The sequence below is a fragment of the Brienomyrus brachyistius genome, unplaced genomic scaffold, assembly GCF_023856365.1.
Source record: "Brienomyrus brachyistius isolate T26 unplaced genomic scaffold, BBRACH_0.4 scaffold95, whole genome shotgun sequence".
In the NCBI taxonomy this organism is placed as follows: Eukaryota; Metazoa; Chordata; class Actinopteri; order Osteoglossiformes; family Mormyridae; genus Brienomyrus; species Brienomyrus brachyistius.
The window spans coordinates 99,168-125,823 of NW_026042370.1; the positions used below are offsets into that span (position 1 = coordinate 99,168).

General features: G+C 49.2%; 1 protein-coding gene across 1 annotated transcript in view; it reads right to left on the reverse strand.

Annotated features, from left to right (window-relative positions):
* The window catches only part of LOC125727366 (collagen alpha-1(XXI) chain-like), a 41,519-nt gene continuing 14,863 nt past the window's right edge, over positions 1-26,656 (reverse strand). The window contains exons 16-29 of the mRNA XM_049004036.1: positions 17,359-17,412; positions 15,041-15,085; positions 14,691-14,744; positions 13,583-13,636; positions 11,254-11,307; positions 8,552-8,623; positions 8,328-8,363; positions 7,816-7,860; positions 7,355-7,387; positions 6,750-6,896; positions 6,602-6,656; positions 3,090-3,281; positions 2,231-2,308; positions 1-1,038 (exon numbers count right to left, since the gene is read on the reverse strand). Of these exons, the coding sequence (XP_048859993.1) occupies positions 848-1,038; positions 2,231-2,308; positions 3,090-3,281; positions 6,602-6,656; positions 6,750-6,896; positions 7,355-7,387; positions 7,816-7,860; positions 8,328-8,363; positions 8,552-8,623; positions 11,254-11,307; positions 13,583-13,636; positions 14,691-14,744; positions 15,041-15,085; positions 17,359-17,412 (1,110 nt within the window). The 3' untranslated portion in view covers positions 1-847. The remainder of the gene's footprint in view (positions 1,039-2,230; positions 2,309-3,089; positions 3,282-6,601; positions 6,657-6,749; positions 6,897-7,354; positions 7,388-7,815; positions 7,861-8,327; positions 8,364-8,551; positions 8,624-11,253; positions 11,308-13,582; positions 13,637-14,690; positions 14,745-15,040; positions 15,086-17,358; positions 17,413-26,656) is intronic.

Here is a 26,656-nt window from a genome sequence, read left to right on the forward strand (position 1 = left end):
GCAGCATCCCACAGTGAGCCCGCCGCAGCATCCCACAGCGAGCCCGCCGCAGCATCCCAAAGCGAGCCCGCCGCAGCATCCCAAAGCGAGTCCGCCGCAGCATCCCAAAGCGAGCCCGCCGCAGCATCCCAAAGCGCGCCCACCGCAGCATCCCAAAGTGAGCCCACCACAGCGTCCCATAGCGAGCCCAGCATCCTAAAGCGAGCCACAGTATTCAAAGCACACACCTTACCACACCATCATGAGGTAAGATTATGGAAACCTCATCTATTCCCGGTATGCTTTAAAATGTGATAAAAAAAAACATAGACAATTAAACAATACTATTTACTTCTAGAAAAGTTCAGTGCCGCATATGTGAACTAAATGGCAGGGGTTGTGATCTGACAGGTTCAGGACACTCGGCACTTGAGGGAGTGGAAAACTTAAATGTAACATTAACTGAAATATCTAATAAATACATTAATTTCATAAATAGTGGATAATGTACATACACTACAAATAATATTGCTAAAACCCATGTATTTGATCTTCTGGGATGGCATGTATAGGTACTCGGTTTAGGTCAGTAGACTTTAAAAAAGAAAAACATATTTCTATTAAATGTAAGCCATTAAAATAAGTGAGGTTTTGTTGATCTACACACATCTGAATGTCTTGTGTCCGGCATCCAGCATAGAAGTAGCTTTGCTAAGGTGATGCGCATCTGATCGGAGGTGACATGCCACTTTATGTTCTTATCACTAAAATGCTCCATTTCCTCAAACGTTGTCCTCAAACACATCTCATCCGGAGGAGCTGTTCTTCTGCTGTAGGTCTGAAGGCCCTCCAAGACGCTGCGGTGGTGTTAGGGACCAGGCCCCTTGCTGAAATGCTCGTTTCTCAGGCCGTAGGCTTGGTAGCAGAGTGCGACATCACAGGAGCCGGCTGGGCCGGGCGGGCCTCGCTCCCCTGGGATTCCAGAAACACCAGCCTGTCCAGGGAAACCTGGGGGTCCAGGCAAACCCTCCCCATCATTGCCCGGCAGCCCTGGAGGTCCTGAAAATCATATGGGAACAAGCTGATGGTAAAGATCCTCACAGCCCTAAGCCAGTGGTAGAGATCCCCACTGCCCTTAGCTGGTGGTAGAGATCCCCGCTGCCCTAAGCCAGTGGTAGAAATCCCCGCTGTCCTTAGCTGGTGGTAGAAATCCCCGCTGCCCTTAGCTGGTGGTAGAGATCCCCGCTGCCCTTAGCTGGTGGTAGAGATCCCCGCTGCCCTTAGCTGGTGGTAGAGATCCCCGCTGCCCTAAGCCAGTGGTAGAAATCCCCGCTGTCCTTAGCTGGTGGTAGAGATCCCCGCTGTCCTTAGCTGGTGGTAGAGATCCCCGCTGCCCTTAGCTGGTGGTAGAGATCTCATCTGCCCTAAGCCAGTGGTAGAGATCCCCGCTGCCCTTAGCTGGTGGTAGAGATCCCCGCTGCCCTAAGCCAGTGGTAGAGATCCCTGCTGCCCTTAGCTGGTGGTAGAGATCCCCGCTGCCCTTAGCTGGTGGTAGAGATCCCTGCTGCCCTAAGCCAGTGGCAGAGATCCCCGCTGCTCTTAGCTGGTGGTAGAGATCCCTGCTGCCCTAAGCCAGTGGTAGAGATCCCTGCGGCCCTAAGCCAGTGGTAGATATCCCCGCTGCCCTAAGCCAGTGGTACAGATCTTTGTGCGCCTGAGCCAGTGGTAGAGATCCTCGTCGGCCTGACCTGGTGGTAGAGCTCTCCACGGCCCTAAGCTGGTAGAAGACATCCCCAGAGGCATGAACTGGTGGAAAAGATCCCCGTAGCCCTAAGCTGGTGGTGTAGATCCTCGTGGCTCAAAGGCAGTGGTATAGATCCCCATGGCCCAAAGGCAGTGGTATAGATCTCTCTGGCCCAAAGGTAGTGGTAGAGATCCCAGTGGGCCTTAGCTGGTGGTATAGATCCTCGCAGCCCTAAGCTGGTGGTATAGATCCCTATGGGCCTGAACTGGTGGTAATATTTATAGGTATTTAGGGGCTTTTGTGTATAATATAGCCATTCCAGTGCACTGTTCTCAACAGTGCCAAAGAGACACACAGTAGTCTCCATTTTAAGACTTTAAGAAAGCCTGCTGGGGCCTGATGGTACGGACATTGCTTAGGAGTATAAATCTGTGATACAGTTTGCCGGAGCCAGGATGCCCCTCTAACCATGAGCTGTAAGCTCTTGGAGAAGGTTTCTCAGCTTACCCACAAGGCCAGGAGAACCTGGCAGTCCCTCTTCTCCATCCCCTTTGGGTCCTTTTGGTCCCACTGGCCCGACATCACCTGAGCACATGACAACATTCATTATATTTCAACATCACCTGAGCACATGACAACACTCATCATATTTCAACATCACCTGAGCACATGACAACATTCATCATATTTCAACATCACCTGAGCACATGACAACACTCATTACATTTCACATCTCAACATCACCTAAGCACATGACCACACTCATTACATTTCACATCTCAACATCACCTAAGCACATGACCGCACTCATTACATTTCACATCTCAGCATCACCTAAGCACATGACCACACTCATTACATTTCACATCTCAGCATCACCTAAGCACATGACCACACTCATTACATTTCACATCTCAGCATCACCTGAGCACATGACCACACTCATTACATTTCACATCTCAGCATCACCTAAGCACATGACCACACTCATTACATTTCACATCTCAGCATCACCTAAGCACATGACCACACTCATTACATTTCACATCTCAGCATCACCTGAGCACATGACCACACTCATTATATTTCACATCTCAGCATCACCTAAGCACATGACCACACTCATTACATTTCACATCTCAACATCACCTGAGCACATGACCACACTCATTACATTTCACATCTCAGCATCACCTAAGCACATGACCACACTCATTACATTTCACATCTCAGCATCACCTAAGCACATGACCACACTCATTACATTTCACATCTCAGCATCACCTGAGCACATGACCACACTCATCATATTTTAACATCACATTTCACTGCCTGTGTGGAAGCAGCAGCCAATCGATTCTTGTACCTTTGATTCCTTGGGGTCCTTGTACACCGGGGGGGCCAGGGAAGCCCTGAGAGCCAGCGCTTCCCGGGTAACCCGGGGGGCCACTTGTGCCCTTAGGCCCTGGGGGCCCCGGCTCGCCCGGGGGGCCTTGTTTTCCCACACAGGTCTGGCAGCTCGGAGGAGTCATTGTTAGCAAAAGCTGAGGCAACTCATCTGAGACAGACAGAGAGAAATGACAGCAAGTCTTTCAATAAACCGCTTTGGAGAAGAGGAGCAGGTGCAGCTTCACTCCTCTGGGAGATACATGTTTACTGCATCAGTACCACTGATAATCCACTCATAATTTGCTAATGTGTTCAAATATTTAAGCTTTTCCTCTGATTACGTATGTAAATATCAAATAACGTAAATACAAATATACACCGCATGTACTGTGCATTTTTTAATATAATGCTGTACTCATCTGCATCGCATTTCATCTGCTCTGTGTCTGGTGCTGACTGTTTACATCCTTGCATGCTGCGCTGTGCTTGTATAAGAACGACATTTACTTTGGGGTTCCCTTGCATATTTATATTTCTTTATTATGGAGACATTTTATATGCAGCATACTGCCGTATTGGATCCAACTAGATACCTATGTTGTTAGGCCGAGTTTCCATTGAATGACCAATAACGAGTATGAAGTTCGCATCAGAGTGGGAAGTCAACATGATGCAAGAAACATAGCAAGAATCCAATAAGAGAGCAAATCGGGGCATATGGATGTCCGGACAATAAGCTCATGGGAGCTACTTACAGAAAAATGTTCTGAGGGCAGAACAAAAAAATGATTGGTTTAGAGAGATGACCAGTAAGATTTCAGAGGAAGTGGGCCCAAGCATGGTCCCGTCTCCTCTGAACAAATCATTTCTGGTTCTTCCCCCAGAACATTTTTCAATGATTAAATCACACACAAGCTGACAATAAATATCAACTGGCTATAAGCAGAAATCAACTCGATATTACAAAACAGTGATACTTTGTAGTTAAAACAACACAGTCAAACGGCATAACCAAACACAACCGAACGCCTCTCTCTGAATGCATGCTGCTGTTCTTAATATTTAAGGAAACGCTGCCAAAGTGATGGAAACACTGTTAGAGTCACCACTAATACACCAGAACTTCTATTCAGAGAAAATTGAGCAACGCATTGCAGATGATTCACCCATCCCCAGAAAATGAAGAAACGAAAACGACCTTAGTTCCTGTAGCTGGCAAGGTGTTTCCAGCTCGGGCTTAACTGAAGCTATTTCTGAAGCTGGTGATGCAATCAAACACGCAGGGCCCCTACAGCCCATGTACTTTTACTGACATTATATACCGTATAAGCAGCTATTACTCACGGTGACCATAACACTAGGAGGCTGTTTTTCATAATGCTTTAGAATTCCATATTAATAAGATAGTCTGTCGAACTCACACCATATAATTACAGTAATATTCCTGTTAATGCACCACAAATGTAGACAGCTTCACTCACACTGCTACAATTATGGCAGTATTGCTGATAATGTCCCAAAATCACAGCCTTGGAAGATTCACTTCTGCTCCACTAGAGAAGTTGGAGGGCCAATCTGCAGTATAGTTTGCAGATTTCCCTGCTCAAACACACCTACTGTACTAAGCCTGGTAAAAAGCTGGTGAGCTGAATAAGTGAAAAACGAGTGTTTTGTACAGGGAAATTTGCAAACTGTGTTGCAGACTGACCCACCAGGACTGTGAGCGGGCAGCAGCCCTGGAACAGAGGAAAGCGCCCTCTAAGTTGGCAGTGACAATGCCCCAATGACACCTAGCTGACAGTGAATTATTACTGTCAGTGGAAGAGAACTGAGCTAACTCTCCCTCTGTGTTACGGAGCACTTTCACGTCATGGCAGGGTGGACAGAAGGACTCCTCTCTAATAGGCTGCATGAGCAGCATGCTGAGCAACCAGGATATGTACTAAGAGTGTAGTCTGCTCTGTAACTGCTATAACTCCAGTAGTGTTATTGCTCATATACTAAGAGTGCAATCTGCCCTGTAACTGCTATAACTCCAGTAGTGTTATTGCTCATATACTAAGAGTGCAATCTGCCCTGTAACTGCTATAACTCTAGTAGTGTTATTGCTCATATACTAAGAGTGCAGTCTGCCCTGTAACTGCTATAACTCCAGTAGTGTTATTGCTCATGTGCTAAGAGTGCAGTCTGCCCTGTAACTGCTATAACTCCTGTAGTGTTATTGCTCATATACTAAGAGTGCAGTCTGCCCTGTAACTGCTATAACTCTAGTAGTGTTATTGCTAATGTATTAGGAGTGCAGTCTGCCCTGTAACTGCTATAACTCCAGTAGTGTTATTGCTCATATACTAAGAGTGCAGTCTGGCCTGTAACTGCTACTGTATAACTCCAGTAGTGTTATTGCTGATGTACTAAGGGTGTAATCTGTGCTGTATCTGCTATAACTGTAGTAGTGTTATTGCTAATGTATTAGGAGTGCAGTCTGCTCTGTAACTGCTATAACGCCAGTAGTGTTATTGCTCATATACTAAGAGTGCAGTCTGCCCTGTAACTGCTATAACTCCAGTAGTGTTATTGCTCATGTACTAAGAGTGCAGTCTGCCCTGTAACTGCTATAACTCCTGTAGTGTTATTACTCATGTACTAAGAGTGCAGTCTGCCCTGTAACTGCTATAGCTCCAGTAGTGTTATTGCTAATGTATTAGGAGTGCAGTCTGCCCTGTAACTACTATAGCTCCAGTAGTGTTATTGCTAATGTATTAGGAGTGCACTCTGCCTTGTAACTGCTATAACTCCAGTAGAGTTATTGCTCATGTACTAAGAGTGCAGTCTGCCCTGTAACTGCTATAACTCCAGTAGAGTTATTGCTCATATACTAAGAGGGCAGTCTGCCCTGTAACTGCTATAACTCCAGTAGAGTTATTGCTCATGTACTAAGAGTGCAGTCTGCCCTGTAACTGCTATAACTCCAGTAGAGTTATTGCTCATATACTAAGAGTGCAGTCTGCCCTGTAACTGCTATAACTTCAGTAGTGTTATTGCTAATGTATTAGGAGTGCACTCTGCCCTGTAACTGCTATAACTCCAGTAGAGTTATTGCTCATGTACTAAGAGTGCAGTCTGCCCTGTAACTGCTATAACTCCAGTAGAGTTATTGCTCATATACTAAGAGTGCAGTCTGCCCTGTAACTGCTATAACTCCAGTAGTGTTATTGCTAATGTATTAGGAGTGCAGTCTGCCCTGTAACTACTACAGCTCCAGTAGTGTTATTGCTAATGTATTAGGAGTGCAGTCTGCCCTGTAACTGCTATAACTCCAGTAGAGTTATTGCTCATGTACTAAGGGTGTATTCTGTGCTGTATCTGCTATAACTGTATTAGTGTTGTTAATCTGCTAAAACTGAAACTTGTTCTAATGGCACTTTTAACGGAAACTGCAAAAAAAAAAAAAAAAACAGGAAATGTGCACTGAAAATGAAATCAGCTTACTGTGTAGGACATTTCTGCAGAGCTTCATCAGGTGCTCGTCCGAGGGTGGCTTTCCCTGGAACATGCAGTTAAAAAAGGACCCTGTTTTTAGCTGTAGGTTTCTCCTGTTATTGCATGGGGACATAAAAGAGCAGTAGGACAAACTCACAGGTTTCCCTGGATACCCAGGAGCACCCGGTTGTCCTGGTGAGCCATCCTGGCCAGGAGACCCACGTGGTCCAGTGGCGCCTGCAGGTCCCGTGTCTCCCTTTCTCCCCTCTGGACCCCGGAATCCAGAGTCTCCTGTCATTCCTTTCTGGGGGTGTAACAAAAGTGCAAGGGTTTGCACAAAAATACCAAACGTGAAACGCAGTGAAATGGAATTTCAGCCACATAGCTCTTATCACTATTGTATGCACGTACTTCTTTGTAAAGACAGCATTGAAATGTGTAAAGATGTGTACTTCTCCTTTAACATGGCATTGACACATGTGTATAGATGTGTACTTCTCCCTTAACATGGCATTGACACATGTGTACAGATATGTACTTCTCCTTTAACATGGCATTGACACATGTGTACAGATGTGTACTTCTCCTTTAACATGGCATTGACACGTGTACAGATGTGTACTTCTCCCTTAACATGGCATTGACACATGTGTACTTCTCCTGAAAGATGCAAGGTAGATCTAACGGTCTTCCACCGTGCATGTGTGTGTCTGCTTGTGACCGTGTGCATGATGCCATGTCCATGCACGTAGGTGCACCCACCTCGCCTTTAATCCCTCTGGGACCAGCATCACCCTGCAGAAAGCACACGTTAGACATATCCAGTGCTCGGTGACATATCCAGTGCCTGCATGTGTGTCTAACTGCACCACTGCGATCCCAGGACATTTAACAGTGAAATATGCCCTCCAGGCAGTGGCTCCTAAGGCTGAGTGAGAGATCTAAGTTGTTGTTTTTCTCTTTCCTGAGGCCAAACAAGCGAATGACCATAACAGTACATAAAAATATTGGACCAGGTTGGGAAACACTGAATTACAGGATGACTTGTAGACTTTGAATTGATTCAGTGTATAACTCCTGATTCTCCAGCAATATGCAGCCGTTTATACAGACATTAAGTCTGTGGGGAAAAAAGCCTCTGCTTAGTATTAAGTTAGTTAAATCACACACACACTTGTGTGCCACACAGACACACACATCGATGATGACCAACGTGAACTCACGGGTGTTCCTGAGCTCCCAGGTGGTCCGTCACCCCCTCGCTCACCCTGAAACGAAGGCCAAATCAGAACAGCATTGCCCTCCGAAGGACGACATTAACATGCGTAGTCAAACGACATTCCCAGGGAAGACCTTTCACAAGTGCATGTCATATACATTGCATGTAGCAGTGACCCTCTTATTCATGTAACACACTCTAAAGAGTGCCTTTCTGTAATGGCGCCAGTGGTATTGAGCATTACCAGGTATATTTATTGAATATTAATAATAAAGCATCCCTGTTTGGGTGAGGTGTTGGCGTGCTGCATGATTCAAAACAGATTGATTTCCGAATCTTCTTGTGATAATAATGTCATGTGAGGGCAGATAGGGGTGGGGGGGGGGGGCGATTATCCCAAAGGCCTAAAATGTTTAGCTAAGCCCCTGAAGACAGGGAGACCAAAGACTGGGAATAAAAATTGCGGCTGGTGAATTTTGCCAACTCACGAGGGTGGGGGGACAATTAAGCTATTACCTGACTCCCTTTTGGTCCCGGTTCACCCACTTCACCCTGCAAAACACGGCATCGTCATTTAAGACACGAAAAAATTCTGTTTTGCCACTTTGATTACTTTGTTTGATTTGCAAATCCACACTCACAGCAACGCGAACATGTGCATTCAAATACATCCACTGCAAATAAGGTGTAAACAAAGAATAAGTTAATATAGGGCTAATATGACAGGAGATCCAGCCTACCTTGTGCCCTTTAAATCCTGGCATTCCCATGATTCCTGGTGACCCCTGAACCCCAGGCTCACCGGGCTCACCCTGCAGCAAATGTATAGCCTGTGTTCATTGATGCACTATAGCATTAAAGCATCTCCTCAGTGTGGTTTACATAGTGATATGGTTCTCTCTGCTGGCCTGGTCCACCCAGGCCCCGTGTGATATGGTTCTCTCTACTGGCCTGGTCCACCCAGGCCCCGTGTGATATGGTTCTCTCTACTGGCCTGGTCCTCCTAGGCCCTGTGTGATATGGTTCTCTCTACTGGCCTGGTCCACCCAGGCCCCAGGTGATATGATTCTATTTGCTGGCCTGGACCTCCCAGGCCCTGTGTGATATGGTTCTCTCTACTGGCCTGGTCCACCCAGGCCCCATGTGATATGGTTATCTCTACTGGCTTGGTCAATCCAGGCCCAGTGTAACACAGTTATTTCTGCTGGCCTGGTCCTCCCTGGTCACATGTGATGTGGTTCTGTGTGCTGGCCTGATCCTCTTAGGCCCTGTGTGATATGATTCTATTTGCTGGCCTGGTCCACCCAGGCCCCATGTGATATGGTTCTCTCTACTGGCCTGGTCCTCCTAGGCCCCGTGTGATATGGTTCTCTCTACTGGCCTGGTCCACCCAGGCCCCGTGTGATATGGTTCTCTCTGCTGGCCTGGTCCACCCAGGCCCCATGTGATATGATTCTATTTGCTGGCCTGGTCCACCCAGGCCCCGTGTGATATGGTTCTCTCTACTGGCCTGGTCCTCCTAGGCCCCGTGTGATATGGTTCTCTCTACTGGCCTGGTCCACCCAGGCCCCAGGTGATATGATTCTATTTGCTGGCCTGGACCTCCCAGGCCCCATGTGATATGGTTCTCTCTACTGGCTTGGTCCATCAAAGCCCAGTGTAACACAGTTCTTTCTGCTGGCCTGGTCCTCCCTGGTCACATGTGATGTGGTTCTGTGTGAGGGTCTAATCCTCCTAGGCCCTGTGTGATGCAGTTCAATCTGCTGGCCTGGTCTTCCCGGGACTTGTGTGATGTGGTTCAGTCTGCTAGCCTGGTCCTCCTCGACCCTGTGTCATGCGGTTCTATCTGGTGGCCTGGTCCTCCCAGACCGAATGTGATATGGTTCTGTCTGCTGGCTGGTCCTCCAGAGCCCCGTGTGATGATGTTATGTCTGCTGGCCTTTTTCTCTGAGGTCCTGGGTGATGTGGTTCTGTCTGCTGGCCTGTTCCTCCAAGGCCCTGGGTGATGTGGTTCTCTCTACTGGCCTGGTCCACCCAGGCCCCATGTAACACAGTTCTTTCTGCTGGCCCGGTCCTCCCAGATCCCATGTGATATGTTCTGTCAGGTGACCTGGTCCTCCCAGGTCTTGTGTGATGTGATTCTGTCTGCTCTTACACCAGAAAGAATCTCACAGTGAGCTCTTTCTTTCCTGTTACACATCCCATGGATTATAAAACCCTGTATCACTGCAGCATAAATGGAAGAGTTTAATTTTTTTCCGTCTTTCATGAGACATTTCTGAAAGTGTCATAGAAGGATCTAAAAATAACTAAAACATTTTCCCTGTAAGATCTTATCTCCACTTCGAACGTCTCAGGTCAACATGAAGCACAACTGCAACAATATCTCAAACACATTTTTTAACCCCTGCCACTCATTTTATAGACTCACATCACTAACTAACCTTACGTGCAGTGATCAATTTATTATGCTGTTTATTGCTCCAAAAAGTAATCGCAGGAGGAAAAACAAAAACCACAAAAGCACTTACATCAGATGTGAAATGAGACAGCAAATGTAGTTCCTTTCAAATAAATATTCAGTGTTTCTCAAGTAAAATAAAACAGCCCAATGCAACATCATTTTCCAAATCACACTGTGAATAAAGTTGATGCAGCTCAGCATCAAAGTGAAGCCATGCAGTTCACAGATGAAGCTACTGTTTTGGTTTTTAAGGACCTGCAAGTTTCAGTGGCTCACAATCAGAAATACTACAAATTGTTATTATAGATAAAATGGCTTTTGGTCAATCTCTTTATGCTCTTTTTGTGACGCGTGTAAAACTAAAGGCAGACAGTCCAGCATAGGTGCAGAGCTAAACCGCGAAGCAGGCATAGTGTCAGTATTGTGCTGCTCTCGTTCGGCGAGCTTTTGTTTTCGGTGTCTTCTATCATCATTATACCACTTTCGTCACTATTCAGGTGATCTAAAGATGCCAGAAAATGAGGACACGCTTGCTGCCACCTCATCCCACACATGCCTCACCTCCAAGGGCTTAAGTGGAACAGCTGTGCTAACATAGATGACGTGCTCACGCCTTTTCACCTCACGTTTCCTTGGGCGAAAAGCTGTTTGCGAGGTAAATGCGCCATCGTGTTAGCAATCCGCTGCAGGACATGCACCGCTGCCTTTTAACGGTGAGGTGACGCGCCATTCTTGTTCTGCCTAAAACACGCCTTTTAATAATTAAGAGAGTTACAACAACCTTCTTGCGCTTTGTGCTGGCACAAAGACAGTTTTTTCCGTCGTCAAAATGGCAAAATGGATTTGAACACAATGCCCATAGATGTTAGTTGCCCTTTGCGCTTTGTGTTATACCATCACAATACAGAGCCCACAGTGTCAGTGTTAAACTGGGAGGGGTAAGAACCCAAGGTGGGGTTCCCAGAATCCCTTGCTCACCTTGGGTCCGAGAAATCCCTGAGAACCCTGTACTCCGCGCTCCCCCGGATTCCCCTGCACATAAACAAACAGAAACACTGTCAGCCTTGGTGGACAATTGGATGTTTACACAATCACAAAGTCACGAAACACACATGCACAACAAAGAGCCTGTCCCTGTGAAATGCACCAATGGGATGTTTACACAATCACAAACCACGAAACACACATGCACACCAAAGAGCCTGTCCCTGTGAAATGCACCAATGGGATGTTTACACAATCACAAAGTCATGAAACACACATGCACACCAAAGAGCCTGTCCCTGTGAAATGCACCAATGGGATGTTTACACAATCACAAACCACGAAACACACATGCACACCAAAGAGCCTGTCCCTGTGAAATGCACCAATGGGATGTTTACACAATCACAAAGTCACGAAACACACATGCACACCAAAGAGCCTGTCCCTGTGAAATGCACCAATGGGATGTTTACACAATCACAAACCACGAAACACACATGCACACCAAAGAGCCTGTCCCTGTGAAATGCACCAATGGGATGTTTACACAATCACAAACCACGAAACACACATGCACACCAAAGAGTCTGTCCCTGTGAAATGCACCAATGGGATGTTTACACAATCACAAACCACGAAACACACATGCACAACAAAGAGCCTGTCCCTGTGAAATGCACCAATGGGATGTTTACACAATCACAAACCACAAAACACACATGCACAACAAAGAGCCTGTCCCTGTGAAATGCACCAATGGGATGTTTACACAATCACAAACCACAAAACACACATGCACAACAAAGAGCCTGTCCCTGTGAAATGCCCCAATGGGATGTTTACACAATCACAAAGTCACGAAACACACATGCACAACAAAGAGCCTGTCCCTGTGAAATGCACCAATGGGATGTTTACACAATCACATAGTCACGAAACACACATGCACAACAAAGAGCCTGTCCCTGTGAAATGCACCAATGGGATGTTTACACAATCACAAAGTCACGAAACACACATGCACAACAAAGAGTCTGTCCCTGTGAAATGCACCAATGGGATGTTTACACAATCACAAACCACAAAACACACATGCACAACAAAGAGCCTGTCCCTGTGAAATGCACCAATGGGATGTTTACACAATCACAAACCACGAAACACACATGCACAACAAAGAGCCTGTCCCTGTGAAATGCACCAATGGGATGTTTACACAATCACAAAGTCACGAAACACACATGCACAACAAAGAGCCTGTCCCTGTGAAATGCACCAATGGGATGTTTACACAATCACATAGTCACGAAACACACATGCACAACAAAGAGCCTGTCCCTGTGAAATGCACCAATGGGATGTTTACACAATCACAAAGTCACGAAACACACATGCACAACAAAGAGTCTGTCCCTGTGAAATGCACCAATGGGATGTTTACACAATCACAAACCACAAAACACACATGCACAACAAAGAGCCTGTCCCTGTGAAATGCACCAATGGGATGTTTACACAATCACAAACCACGAAACACACATGCACAACAAAGAGCCTGTCCCTGTGAAATGCCCCAATGGGATGTTTACACAATCACAAACCACGAAACACACATGCACAACAAAGAGCCTGTCCCTGTGAAATGCACCAATGGGATGTTTACACAATCACAAAGTCACGAAACACACATGCACAACAAAGAGCCTGTCCCTGTGAAATGCACCAATGGGATGTTTACACAATCACAAACCACGAAACACACATGCACAACAAAGAGCCTGTCCCTGTGAAATGCACCAATGGGATGTTTACACAATCACAAAGTCACGAAACACACATGCACAACAAAGAGCCTGTCCCTGTGAAATGCACCAATGGGATGTTTACACAATCACAAACCACGAAACACACATGCACAACAAAGAGCCTGTCCCTGTGAAATGCACCAATGGGATGTTTACACAATCACAAACCACGAAACACACATGCACAACAAAGAGCCTGTCCCTGTGAAATGCACCAATGGGATGTTTACACAATCACAAAGTCACGAAACACACATGCACAACAAAGAGCCTGTCCCTGTGAAATGCACCAATGGGATGTTTACACAATCACAAAGTCACGAAACACACATGCACAACAAAGAGCCTGTCCCTGTGAAATGCACCAATGGGATGTTTACACAATCACATAGTCACGAAACACACATGCACAACAAAGAGCCTGTCCCTGTGAAATGCACCAATGGGATGTTTACACAATCACAAAGTCACGAAACACACATGCACAACAAAGAGCCTGTCCCTGTGAAATGTACCTTGGAGCCTTTGAGGCCATCAGTCCCAGGAGGGCCGGTGGAACCAGGAAGGCCCTGCAGGACAAAAACAAAGACTCATTACGCTGTGATCGGTGGGTAAAGTATAAGGTCACACCTGAAGAATGCTTCTTGGGGGTGGGGGGTTTACAATGGCATCGAAACTGTTTACACTCATCTCCACACTGTCTATGGAGGTTTGTGGAGGAGAGCAGATATACAAACAGACACTGAAGGGGTGGAATCAGACAATGAAATGTCGATTTTAAGATTAAGACTGAGACCGGAAAAAATTGAGGTTGCTGAGATCTGCGATCACTGCACACTCCTTACCCTGCCTACCTCTCCCAGTGAGCGGCTGAGGGCCCTGCAGTCCTGTCATTCATAAGCTGCTGATTTTATCATATGCAGTGATGCTACCCAGTTTAGTGTGTGACAAAAATGTGTTTTTTTAAACATTTCACCGTACAGTCCTACTGAGTGATAAATAAAATAATTAATAAAGTATTGCATATTAGTTGTTTTAGAGCTGAAGATCTTTGCCCGAACCCAATAGGTTCAGTCGGGTTTGGGCTTCATTTCTACCATTTTATATGGGTTCGGGCCGAATTCTGTCAGGCTCGGGCAGAATTCTGTCAAGCTCGGGCCGAATTCTATCGGTCTCGGGGCTTGTCGGGGCTTTTAAGGCCAAATTACAGCTCTAAATTGTTAAATTTCATATTAACTAAGAGTAATAAAGAACTTAGAAAAATGCCACACACTGATATTTTACGATGATTAGACAGGCATTGCTGATTGACTGTATGCGTACTGTGTCAATACTTTCGAACCGTAGCACATGTGATGTAACATTTTTCCATGTAGTACTTCATGCAGCCAGGAGAGGGCAGCATCACAGCATCTGAACATGGAAGAATCTCTGCATTATCCTCTTATTCAGACCTACAAACCTGCCACGACTAGGCAGCATCTCCACGGCACCCGATAACTGATGTCTGAGTTGCTTCTGGTGGTTCAGCTGCTGAAATTGTTGCCTCGCGCCTCTAAGGATGGGGTTTAAACACTACCCCCCCCCCCCCCCCCCGCTGTCACGATGCACACGGTCACCTACCGCCGGTCCCTTTGGTCCTGGCATTCCGGCGAATCCAGGAATCCCCTTTTCTCCCTGTCACAGACGCCACGGAGAGAGCAGGAACGCTCACATCAGCAGCAGCCAGAAGCACAGAAGCACACCTCGCCGCCCCGTCCCTTTGCGGCATGAAGCTGCACCTCAGCGGCACCCGCAGTTAGAGCAGCTCACCTGCCACTATAATCCTAAGAGACTCGCATTTATACTCCTGCATAAAGGGGGCATGTTTAAATAAGCCGGTCAGGACAAGCTACTATGGCCCTCCCTGGATAGATGAGGCTACAGGACCAAACAGATATCCACTATGGTACCATGGGGGGGGGGGGGGTTACCTGAGGCCCAACAGGTCCCATGTCACCAGGGAGGCCCTGCAGCCCCTGTCAGCAACACAAAGCAAGGATATAAAGTCAAGAAAGGCTTTACAGTCACGTCAGCCATGCACAGGACACGGAGAAAGCAGATAATGGTCCTGGTGACCATGCAGCACGCAAGAGAGCACAGCAGGCATTTCTGTACAATTATCAGTAATATAGGTGAGACAGACGGAGGACTGCTATCCGTCAACACAACAAAACAGAACATAAAAAACAAGGATGATCACAAGGACAAACGGGTTCCCTCATCCTTCCCTCAGATCAGGTATTCCTCTAGTTTCCCTCAGCAGTGAATGCTACAAGTCAGATATTACAAACACGTGACTAAAATTACATTCTGAGGGTGTAAAACACACCAAGCTGGCATTTTTGGGGCTTATGAAGACACACAGTGCTACGATTATTATCCTGTTCACTTCTTACACCCTGGGGGCGCTAATATTAGAGCCAGTAGGTGTCTTTGACTGTGAGGTAATGAAACAGCCATCTGAGAGGTTGGTGATCAGACCACAAGCAGTTTCATTCACACCAAAAACCAAATGACTAGTCTTTGGTCATTTATTATTTTTAAACTAAAGCCACATCCTTTGAGAAAAGTAAGGTACTGGAATGGGTGTGAATGTCCAATTCATCTTAATCTTCAGATGTTAGACATGGAAAACGTTCAATTACTTTTTCAGTAATTGACAGACGTTCATGGTGTGAATGGCACTGACGGGGCTCTCCTAGTATTGTGTGTGCACTCATTCATTAGGGCCAATTAACTAACGCAAAGAAGTCTTGCTGTCTGAGTTACTGGCGTCCCAGAAGGGAGGCTTGGTGACAAGTGGAAAAAATTCACCTGTAATCTGGCATCAGTTAGTGCAGGTAAACACGGCGTAGAGACTTTTCCGGACAGGACACGACAGCAGCCCCATTCCTACAGGCCTCCTTCCAAAGCCCATTTCTCCCTTCAGCCAGGCTACTAGTGTGTGTTTCTGTCCTGCTACACATTTTCACCATTTGCCATCTTAGCTGGTGCTTCCACCCAAGCTGCCAGTGCATTAGGACGGCTGGTATCGTCCTGGTTAGACACCTTCCTCAAAGGTTTCACTGGCGGCTCTACCCTAACCCTAACCCTAACCCAAGGTGCCAGTGCATTAGGACGGCCGGTATCGTCCTGGTTAGACACCTTCCTCAAAGGTTTCACTGGCGGCTCTACCCTAACCCTAACCCTAACCCTAACCCAAGGTGCCAGTGCATTAGGACGGCTGGTATCGTCCCGGTTAGACACCTTCCTCAAAGGTTTCACGGGCGGCTCTCTATAGGCATGAGGTTAACCATCGACCTGCAGCGTCGTACTCTGCCGCTGCCAGCCCTGTCTGTTTGAACACCCCGGGTTGCCACATCACACGCTTAAAGGAGCTTCTCCGCACGCAGTTTCACAGTTTGTGGGCGTCGTCTGCGGCCCTGAGACTCAGCAGACATATGTGGATGTTTGAAATATTGGGTGTTATAAAATAGGAAAGGTAACCAACGAGGCATGTTATTCCAGCCTTTTCTGAGCCGCCCCCCCCCCCCCTTCCCCCCTCTCACGAATCCCACCCCCCAATGTAAACACAAGCAGAACAGCTATTTTGAAGTAAATATCCGCAACTTATTTTAGCTGCCGTCACGTGCCGTGCAGTGAGGGCGTGAACGTCACAGGAATGAAAACAGCCACACCGCCTCTGTCTCCGTATCAAAGTGCAGGTGTCAGCGGCTGGGGGGGGCAGGGGGGTCGCGGCAAAGGGGCCCTTAGGCTCATACCACGTATCCACTTTTAATCTCAGCTGCCCTCAAAAATACAATCAATGATATTGCAGGAGAAACAGCAGTCAGCAGTCATGCTTTTCAACAATATCACGGGAGACTGTTTTATTTCGTTTACTGACTGTCGTAAATAGAGGAATCATTGTAGTATTGCTACAGAAAATTTGCAGAAAATGCCCTTCTTTTAAAATTCATTTCCAGTATGGTTATGGATGCACAATCTGTTTGAGGCACAAATCAAGGTAACTGTGAAAATGCTGATCACCGAGCTGGACGGGGGATTGGCTTCTACATGAGCAGACATCAGCAAATGATTCTATACAGAGACATCCAGCAATACCTTTAATCCCCATACTACACACAGTCGACCATAATACAGTTGAAAATCACAGACTAAAATTGTGCCTTGGTCTTCAGCCAAGACACTGCAATGTCTGCTAGCTGTTGCGTTTCGGTGATGTGACATTTCCGCAGGTAGAACTCACCGGGTCGCCCCGGGGACCTTCAGAGCCAGGGAATCCAGGATCACCTTTCTCACCCTGCAGACATGTGAACAGAATTAGTAAATCCACAGCGATCATTGCATTAAGAGTTGTGGTGCTCTGCGGGTAACACTTCCTAGCTCGTGATCGGAAGGGTGCTGGTTTAAATCCCTTGGCTAGCAGAGTGATGTCACAATTGGGCAAAGCCTTTAACCCTGTTGCTCAAGGCACTGGCTGACCCTGGTCTCTCAGTCGCATGTTATTTTGGATAAAGTGTCACTAAATAAATGTAATCTAATGCTATGAAATTGGTGAAAATATGTATTTTCTCCAATGTTCCAACTGCTTATCATGATCAAGGTGGAGGGGGAGTGTGGAGCTGCTCTTGGAGACACCCTAGATGGGACAACAGTCCATCACAGGACACAGGGCAGGGGACACACTGGAGAGGATGCCAGTAAATTAGAGGGCATAGGGCAGGGGACACACTGGATGGAATGCCAGTCCATCACAAGGCACAGGGCAGGGGGCACACTGGATGGAATGCCAGTCCATCACAAGGCACAGGGCAGGGGGCACATGAACACACACAAACACACACATTAACATGCAAAATCTACATGCATTTGCACTATAGAAGGGAAGTCACAAAACATTGCAAGAACACAGAAAATCCACATCTGGGTCTGAGGGTGACAGATATTGATTTCATAAACAGGGGCTCGCCTCTTTGGGCGGTTTCAGCGGACGGTTAGGGGTGCGTTTTGGGTTTGAGTGGTATCCAATTAAGTACATAAAAGCAGCAATTCCCAAAAACACGCATTTTCAAAGATATAATTAGTCAGCTAGAGGGGGCACGGCCTCGGGGTGGGGCCTCGGGGGCGGGGCCTCAGGGGCGGGGCCTCGGGGGCGGGGCCTTAGCCGGATAATTTTTAACCAGATGTGAAACTGAAGTCGGCTGTTTCAGATGTGGTTACATGATGGTGTAGATAGTGAATAAAGTAACCAAAAAGTTTCATACGTACATAAAGATGTTATAATGATGCATCATTCACACATAATTGCACTGACGAGTGAAATCTGTAATTGAATTTTCTTATTTCTATTTGGTCCACAAGCTGTTAGTGGGCGGAGTGGCCCTGTAATGTTCATAATGGGCAATCTGTGACGCTGAACGCAGCAGGTCTGTGTGTCTCACAGGATGCTGCCTTTGTGGCTGAGAATGAATCCTTTCCCAAAAAGCTTGTGATACACAGTGTTGTTGTCAACAAATATCATATGAAGATATACAGTACGTGATTAAAATGCTGGCAAGGTGCGTAAGCCACCATATACATGAAGGGAATAAAGGAATAGAATCCTGGATTTAAAAGAAAGCACAGATATCCAGTAGAGCTATGGAATCCCTGTTTTCCATTATTTGCGTTCAGGATCAATAAACAATTTTCAAAAGTCCAACAATAACATGGAACTCAACTGTGCAGAGCAGCAGGCTGTACGGCTGGGAATCGACTGCAGTGAAAGCACGTGCATAACTGGCACTGCAAGAGTGCGAAGCCGAGCGATGTCAGAAGCGAGCTGGCCTGTCCGTATGAGCCCAACATCCACAATGAAGCCCCGATGTGCTCGGCAGCGAAAATATTCACGTTTTGATTTTAAAAAATGCTAGATTAGATCTTGTGAAAATTACTGAAATTATAATCGCAAAAGCTGTTTGCTTGCATTGCTAAGTTTAAGTCACAGAGTAGAATCAGCAGCTCTGAGATCAGTTCCAAGATCAATTTTAAGGCAAGCAGAGGGAATCTGCCGACAGCTCCGATTCAATATTTATTCAAACGGTTATGTTCCATTAAGCTTCTGTCACACAGAAAAGCCATCCGAAATTAAGCAATTCATTATAAAACGTGTTCAGGTTGCGTGTGTGAAGTGTAAAGTGGAAATCACAGCTAAATAAATTAAGATAAAAATAAAAAAACCTATGACCATATATATAAACTGAAATAGCTGCAGCTTTTTATGTTAGGAGTCATTTGCAGAGGGGAATTTCACTCTTTCACACTTGACTGCATTGCAAACATCCAAAGCAAATTCGCTTTTAATGTTCACTTCATATTCATTTAAGTCTCTGGACACCAAAAGCTCAGTCCTACCAGCAGCCCTATTGGCTCTGCTGTGTGTTTGTGTGTCTGTGTCCTAACACCCAGCTCACAGCCCCGCAGCCGGTGTGTGTCTGTCTCCTTACACCCAGCTCACAGCCCCACAGCCGGTGTGTGTGTGTGTGTGTGTCTGTGTCCTTACACCCAGCTCACAGCCCCGCAGCCGGTGTGTGTCTGTCTGTGTCCTTACACCCAGCTCACAGCCCCGCAGCCGGTGTGTGTGTGTGTGTGTCTGTGTCCTTACACCCAGCTCACAGCCCCACAGCCGGTGTGTGTCTGTGTCTTTACACCCAGCTCACAGCCCCACAGCCGGTGTGTGTGTCTGTGTCCTTACAACCAGCTCACAGCCCCACAGCCGGTGTGTGTGTGTGTTTGTGTGTCTGTGTCCTAACACCCAGCTCACAGCCCCGCAGCCGGTGTGTGTCTGTCTCCTTACACCCAGCTCACAGCCCCACAGCCGGTGTGTGTGTGTGTGTGTGTCTGTGTCCTTACACCCAGCTCACAGCCCCACAGCCGGTGTGTGTCTGTGACTTTACACCCAGCTCACAGCCCCACAGCCGGTGTGTGTGTCTGTGTCCTTACACCCAGCTCACAGCCCCACAGCCGGTGTGTGTGTCTGTGTCCTTACAGCCAGCTCACAGCCCCGCAGCCGCTGTGTGTGTGTGTTGTCTTTTCCGTAGGCTTTACCCGAGGACAGCGCCTCATTCTGACCTCACTGCCCACATCAAGCCCCTCCACAGTCAGCCGAAGGCTCCACATGCGGTAAAGGCTGCCGGTTCACATTTGGGGGGGGGGGGGGGGGTTCAGAGTGCCGGCCGGGGCCCTTCTAATCCAAAATGGGAGGAAAACCCTGGAAAAGGTTCAAATAAGCTGTACAATCAAAGGCTTCTTATGCTATATAATTATACAGGCAGGCCCTTCTTGGAGACCGCAGGACCTGCATCGCCCAACCAGGAGGTGCATGATTTGCACAGGATCTGTATCGCTCGAACAGGAGGTGCATGATTTACGCTGGACCTGCATCGCTCGAACAGGAAGTGCATGATTTACGCTGGACCTGCATCGCTCGAACAGGAGGTGCATGATTTACGCTGGACCTGCATCGCCCGACCAGAAGGTGCATGATTTGCGCAGGATCTGCATCGCTCGAACAGGAGGTGTATGATTTACGCTGGACCTGCATCGCCCGACCAGGAGGTGCATGATTTGCGCAGGATCTGCATCGCTCAAACAGGAGGTGCATGATTTGCGCAGGATCTGCATCGCTCGACGAGGAGGGGCATGATTTAAGCTGGACCTGCATCGCCATACCAGGAGGAGCATGATTTACACGGAACCTGCATCACCCGACCAGGAGGTGCGTGATTTACGCTGGACCTGCATCGCTCGAACAGGAGGTGCATGATTTACGCTGGACCTGCATTCCCTGACGAGGAGGGGCATGATTTAAGCTGGACCTGCATCGCCCGACGAGGAGGTGCATGATTTAAGCTGGACCTGCATCGTCCGACGAGGAGGTGCATGATTTACGCTGGACCTGCATCGCCCGACGAGGAGGTGCATGATTTACGCTGGACCTGCATCGCCCGACGAGGAGGTGCATGATTTAAGCTGGACCTGCATTGCCCGACCAGGAGGTGCATGATTTACACGGAACCTGCATCTCCCGACCAGGAGGTGCATGATTCCTTATTCGCGGGGTATATATGCAACCTTTAATGACTTAAAATTTACAAAAGCTGACTCAATCAGTCAGCGTAACATAATTTGGGAATACGTTGCTTTACTGTTTCCTGAACGTTTGTATGCTTTGCCTCAGCATCACGATCTGTAGCAGCTGGATAAGAACCTTAAATTAGGATCCCGGAGGAGCAGCACGCTGCGTGAGAGTGAGAGCCCTTATTGGTACCGTAATGGCGTGTCAAAGGCTCAGTTAGCTAGGGGTGGGGTACCGCTTTGGGAAGCCACACAAAAAGGGCTGTTTGCCTGCAAATGAGGACCAGCAAAAGATGGCTTCTGGTTTCTATTTCCAGAAGTGTCTGGAAATAGAAGCAAGCAGACCAAACATGTGAGTTACAGGCCCGGTATGGGGGGAAGGAAGGTCCATCTCCCACGGGGTGAGCTGTGGGCCCGGCACCGGGCGGGGAAGGTCCATCTCCCACGGGGTGAGCTGTGGGCCCATTATGGGGCAGGGAAGGTCTATCTCCCACTGGGTTGGCTGTGGGCCCAGTATGCGGCAGGGAAGGTCCATCTCCCACGGGGTGAGCTGTGGGCCCAGTATGCGGCAGGGAAGGTCCATCTCCCACGGGGTGAGCTGTGGGCCCAGTATGGGGCAGGGAAGGTCCATCTCCCCCTGGGTTGGCTGTAGGCCCAGTATGCGGAAGGGAAGGTCCATCTCCCATGGGGTGAGCTGTGGGCCCAGTACCGGACAGAGACGGTCCATTTCCCTCAGGCTGAGCTGTGGGCCCAGTATGGGGCAGGGAAGGTCCATCTTCCACGGAGTGAGATGTGGGCCCGGCCCCAGGCGGGGAAGGTCCATTTCCCACAGGGTGGGCTGTGGGCCCGGCACCGGGCGGGGAAGGTCCATCTCCCACGGGGTGAGCTGTGGGCCCGGCACCGGGCGGGGAAGGTCCATCTCCCACGGGGTGAGCTGTGGGCCCGGCCCCAGGCGGGGAAGGTCCATCTCCCACGGGGTGAGCTGTGGGCCCAGTATGGGGCAGGGAAGGTCCATGTCCCATGGGGTGAGCTGTGGGCCCAGTATGGGGCAGGGAAGGTCCATGTCCCATGGGGTGAGCTGTGGGCCCGGCCCCAGGCGGGGAAGGTCCATTTCCCATAGGGTGAGCTGTGGGCCCAGTATGGGGCAGGGAAGGTCCATCTCCCACGGGGTGAGCTGTGGGCCCAGTATGCGGCAGGGAAGGTCCATCTCCCACGGGGTGAGCTGTGGGCCCGGCCCCAGGCGGGGAAGGTCCATTTCCCATAGGGTGAGCTGTGGGCCCAGTATGGGGCAGGGAAGGTCCATCTCCCATGGGGTGAGCTGTGGGCCCAGTATGCGGCAGGGAAGGTCCATCTCCCACGGGGTGAGCTGTGGGCCCGGCCCCAGGCGGGGAAGGTCCATTTCCCTCAGGGTGAGCTGTGGGCCCAGTACTGGACAGAGAAGGTCCATTTCCCTCAGACTGAGCTGCGGACCCAGTACCGGACAGGGACGGTCCATTTCCCATAGGGTGAGCTGCGGACCCAGTACCGGACAGGGACGGTCCATTTCCCACAGGGTGAGCTGTGGGCCCGGCCCCAGGCGGGGAAGGTCCATTTCCCACAGGGTGAGCTGCGGACCCAGTACCAGGCGGGGAAGGTCCATTTCCCTCAGGGTGAGCTGTGGGCCCGGCCCCAGGCGGGGAAGGTCCATTTCCCACAGGCTAAGGTCTAAACAGCTCTACACGAGCCAAGGTCTCTTGCCTGACATTTGAATGTCAGTTTCAGATGAGTGCTTAGGAAAGGTCCAGGAGAACCACGTTACTAAGGAACACACATCGGTTCTGGCTGCGCTCCAGAACAAGCTGCATGGATGAAACTCATCTCACATATTTTCACATATCTTTGAGTTTTCCTTTCTCTCCCAGTAAATGTGCTCTCGTCCTGCGATCCCACCGCTGTGGCCTTTCCTGCTGCTCCCTGCTGCTTGGTGACACATGTTTCCACTGCCAAGCCCAAATAAATTCCCTGTTCCTGCCTCCGAAAGGAACCAGTGATCAAGAAGGTTCCAGCTGCTCGCACATCGCTTACAGTATAAATGCGACGGCGCATTAAAGCAGCGCATGAGCAAAACGGGCCCAGTTCCTCGCAGATTTGTGTGTAGTTAGCGCAGGGGGGGGGGGGGGGGGGGGGTCGCTCTGTGCCCGTCAGATTCAAAAACAAGACTCAAGAGATTGCAAACCTTTTTCTCATCCACTCATCAACTAGTTAAAATGCAAATTTCTAATATCAGGAATTCTATTGTACCATCGAGTAGCTTTATAACTGAATTAAAATGAGCTACAACTGCATTCCTGATATCAGAAACTGGATTTTCAACTAGTTAAAATTTTATTTCTGGTATCAATCGTTGGCACTTTGACTGGTTAAAACTGAATTCCTGTTATTAGAAATTGATATTTTATCTAGTTCCAAATAAATAAATTAAATAATTGAGAAAATGTTTTGAGGCTCACTAGCTAAAATAGAATTTCTAATATCAAGAATTGGCATCTTAATTAGTTAAAACTGAATTTCTGATATAAACAATACACATTATATCTAGTTAGAAATGGATTTCTGTCATCTTCTAGAATTCATTAAAGTGGAGAAGGCAGGTCTTTAGCATTGTCCCCGACTGGAAAACTGCGGTGTTTCACTGGGTCTTATATAACTTCTGAAGTGTGTGTGCATATATGTGTATATAAGATTGTCAATGTAGAGGTGAGATTAAATGATATTTAGACATGCTAGCTTTCTCCAAAAACACGCAAGAATGCTATCCTCAGCGCCATGCCTTCCAGCTATTTCTAGGCGGCAACGTTTCGGCGACTGCACCCTGACTGTCCGCCGGCTCGCGCCCTCCCCCCCGGCGACTGCACCCTGACTGTCCGCCGGCTCGCGCCCTCCCCCCGGCGACTGCACCCTGACTGCCCGCCGGCTCGCGCCCTCCCCCCGGCGACTGCACCCTGACTGCCCGCCGGCTCGCGCCCTCCCCCCGGCGACTGCACCCTGACTGCCCGCCGGCTCGCGCCCTCCCCCCGGCGACTGCACCCTGACTGCCCGCCGGCTCGCGCCCTCCCCCCGGCGACTGCACCCTGACTGCCCGCCGGCTCGCGCCCTCCCCCCGGCGACTGCACCCTGACTGCCCGCCGGCTCGCGTCCTCCCCCCGGCGACTGCACCCTGACTGTCCGCCGGCTCGCGCCCCCCCCCCGGCGACTGCACCCTGACTGCCCGCCGGCTCGCGCCCTCCCCCCGGCGACTGCACCCTGACTGTCCGCCGGCTCGCGCCCCCCCCCCGGCGACTGCACCCTGAATGTCCGCCGGCTCGCGCCCTCCCCCCGGCGACTGCACCCTGACTGCCCGCCGGCTCGCGCCCTCCCCCCGGCGACTGCACCCTGACTGTCCGCCGGCTCGCGCCCCCCCCCCGGCGATTGCACCCTGAATGTCCGCCGGCTCGCGCCCTCCCCCCGGCGACTGCACCCTGACTGCCCGCCGGCTCGCGCCCTCCCCCCCGGCGACTGCACCCTGACTGCCCGCCGGCTCGCGCCCTCCCCCCCGGCGACTGCACCCTGACTGTCCGCCGGCTCGCGCCCCCCCCCGGCGACTGCACCCTGACTGCCCGCCGGCTCGCGCCCTCCCCCCGGCGACTGCACCCTGACTGTCCGCCGGCTCGCGCCCCCCCCCCGGCGACTGCACCCTGACTGTCCGCCGGCTCGCGCCCTCCCCCCGGCGACTGCACCCTGACTGTCCGCTGGCTCACGCCCTCCGCCCCCGCCAGCCTTTGTGACAGGAGGCCCCACCCTCTCTCCCACGGATACATATACGAATGACAAGCGAAGCCACAAATATAAACTGCTGGAAAACTTTTCCCACGGGAGCAAAGGCAAGTTCTCCCCCCAAACTGGAACAGACGTCAGCCTTCTGTGGTGTCAGATACTGTGTGACAGAATACAGTGTCTCTCTCACACGACTTTGTGAATGCAGTGTCTCTCTCATACGTCTTTGTGAATGCAGTGCTTTTCCTCTATATTAATGCCAAGCTTAAGCGTAAAGTTTGAACCATCTCGCCTAGTTTTAATCTATTCTTATTACCCAATCAGAATTCAAAAGCAGATACTAAAAATGACTCCTTTTTAGTGTAAAGTGCTGATGCGTATGGTACAAAACATCTAACTTCATTCTGACTTCATTTTTAACATTTATTAGTTTGCTGCAAGTCTTAAGGCTCTCACCAGTTAACAAGACCAGATAGTACCGGTAGGTATCATGGCTGATTCTAGGAATTCGTAAGGGCATTAAAGGGGTTATTATTCATACAGTGGGGCCAAACTTATCATTAGACATGTGCTTGGAATTGGTGAGTGACAGGGGAGGTGGAATCAGCTCTCAGCTGGGGGCAGTGCCCCTGTGGCCCCGCCCCTCTACATGCCGCTGGTAGGTGTGCAGAATGAGGTCACTCAGGGGCTTCAGGCTTAGCCCTATCAGTTCGAATGTACTACCACTCCTCACCATCAGGAGGCGCTCTGTCAAATCGAACGCAGAAACAACCGTTAGGCCAGCTAAGGAACATGTGGAGGATCACCCCGCTGGGGGGTTAGCAGGGTGGGCGGGGCACACGGAGGACCACACAGCCATCCTGGGGGTGTCCCCCTCTGATCTCAGCATGAAATCTGGCAACACACTGATGATCGGACGATCTGCCGACCGTCCAGTCAGCTAGAGCACTGCCGTTGTGCAGCGGCGGAGGAGATAAAGCGAGGAAGCGAGACTCAGACCTCGGCCCAGAGGGACGGAGCCGGGGAACAGGGGACAGGTTACGGGGAATCCAAGACATCAAAGGACCACGAAGAGTGAGCGGCCCTCTGTCACGCCGTCTTCACTCCTTACGCTCGGCTACATCCTGCCTATCAATCTCAGGAGCTTTCAGCCCCCCCCCCCCCCGAGCACGAGCGCAGCCCCACTGCTCCGCGATTCTGATCTCGAGGGCCCTTAAGGAGCTCCCTGCTAACTGCTGAACACAACATTTCATCGGTGCCCATTTCCCTTATTCTACCTGATTTTATTTAGCCCTGAGTGAGAATAGATAAATATGCATAAATGAACATGCAAAAATACGAAAGCAGAGAGGTAAGTAACACATTCAGAACTGAGCATCTGACAGCAGAATATTTATATTTAATAATTACTAAGGTATCATGAGCAAGTCCTTGGAAGTTCCGCGTTTCACTAGCGTGCAGTCAGGTCTGTGAGTGAGTGCGGCTTTTCCTGATTGGCCATCCTAACCCTAACCCTGATAACAAACGGAATCATTCACGCTGGCAAGCTGCCTCTCTGTGCTGGAACACAAAACACTCCGCTTTCCATGTGATATGGAGTCAGGCAGGTGGAGAAACACGCATCTGGCTTTTCCATG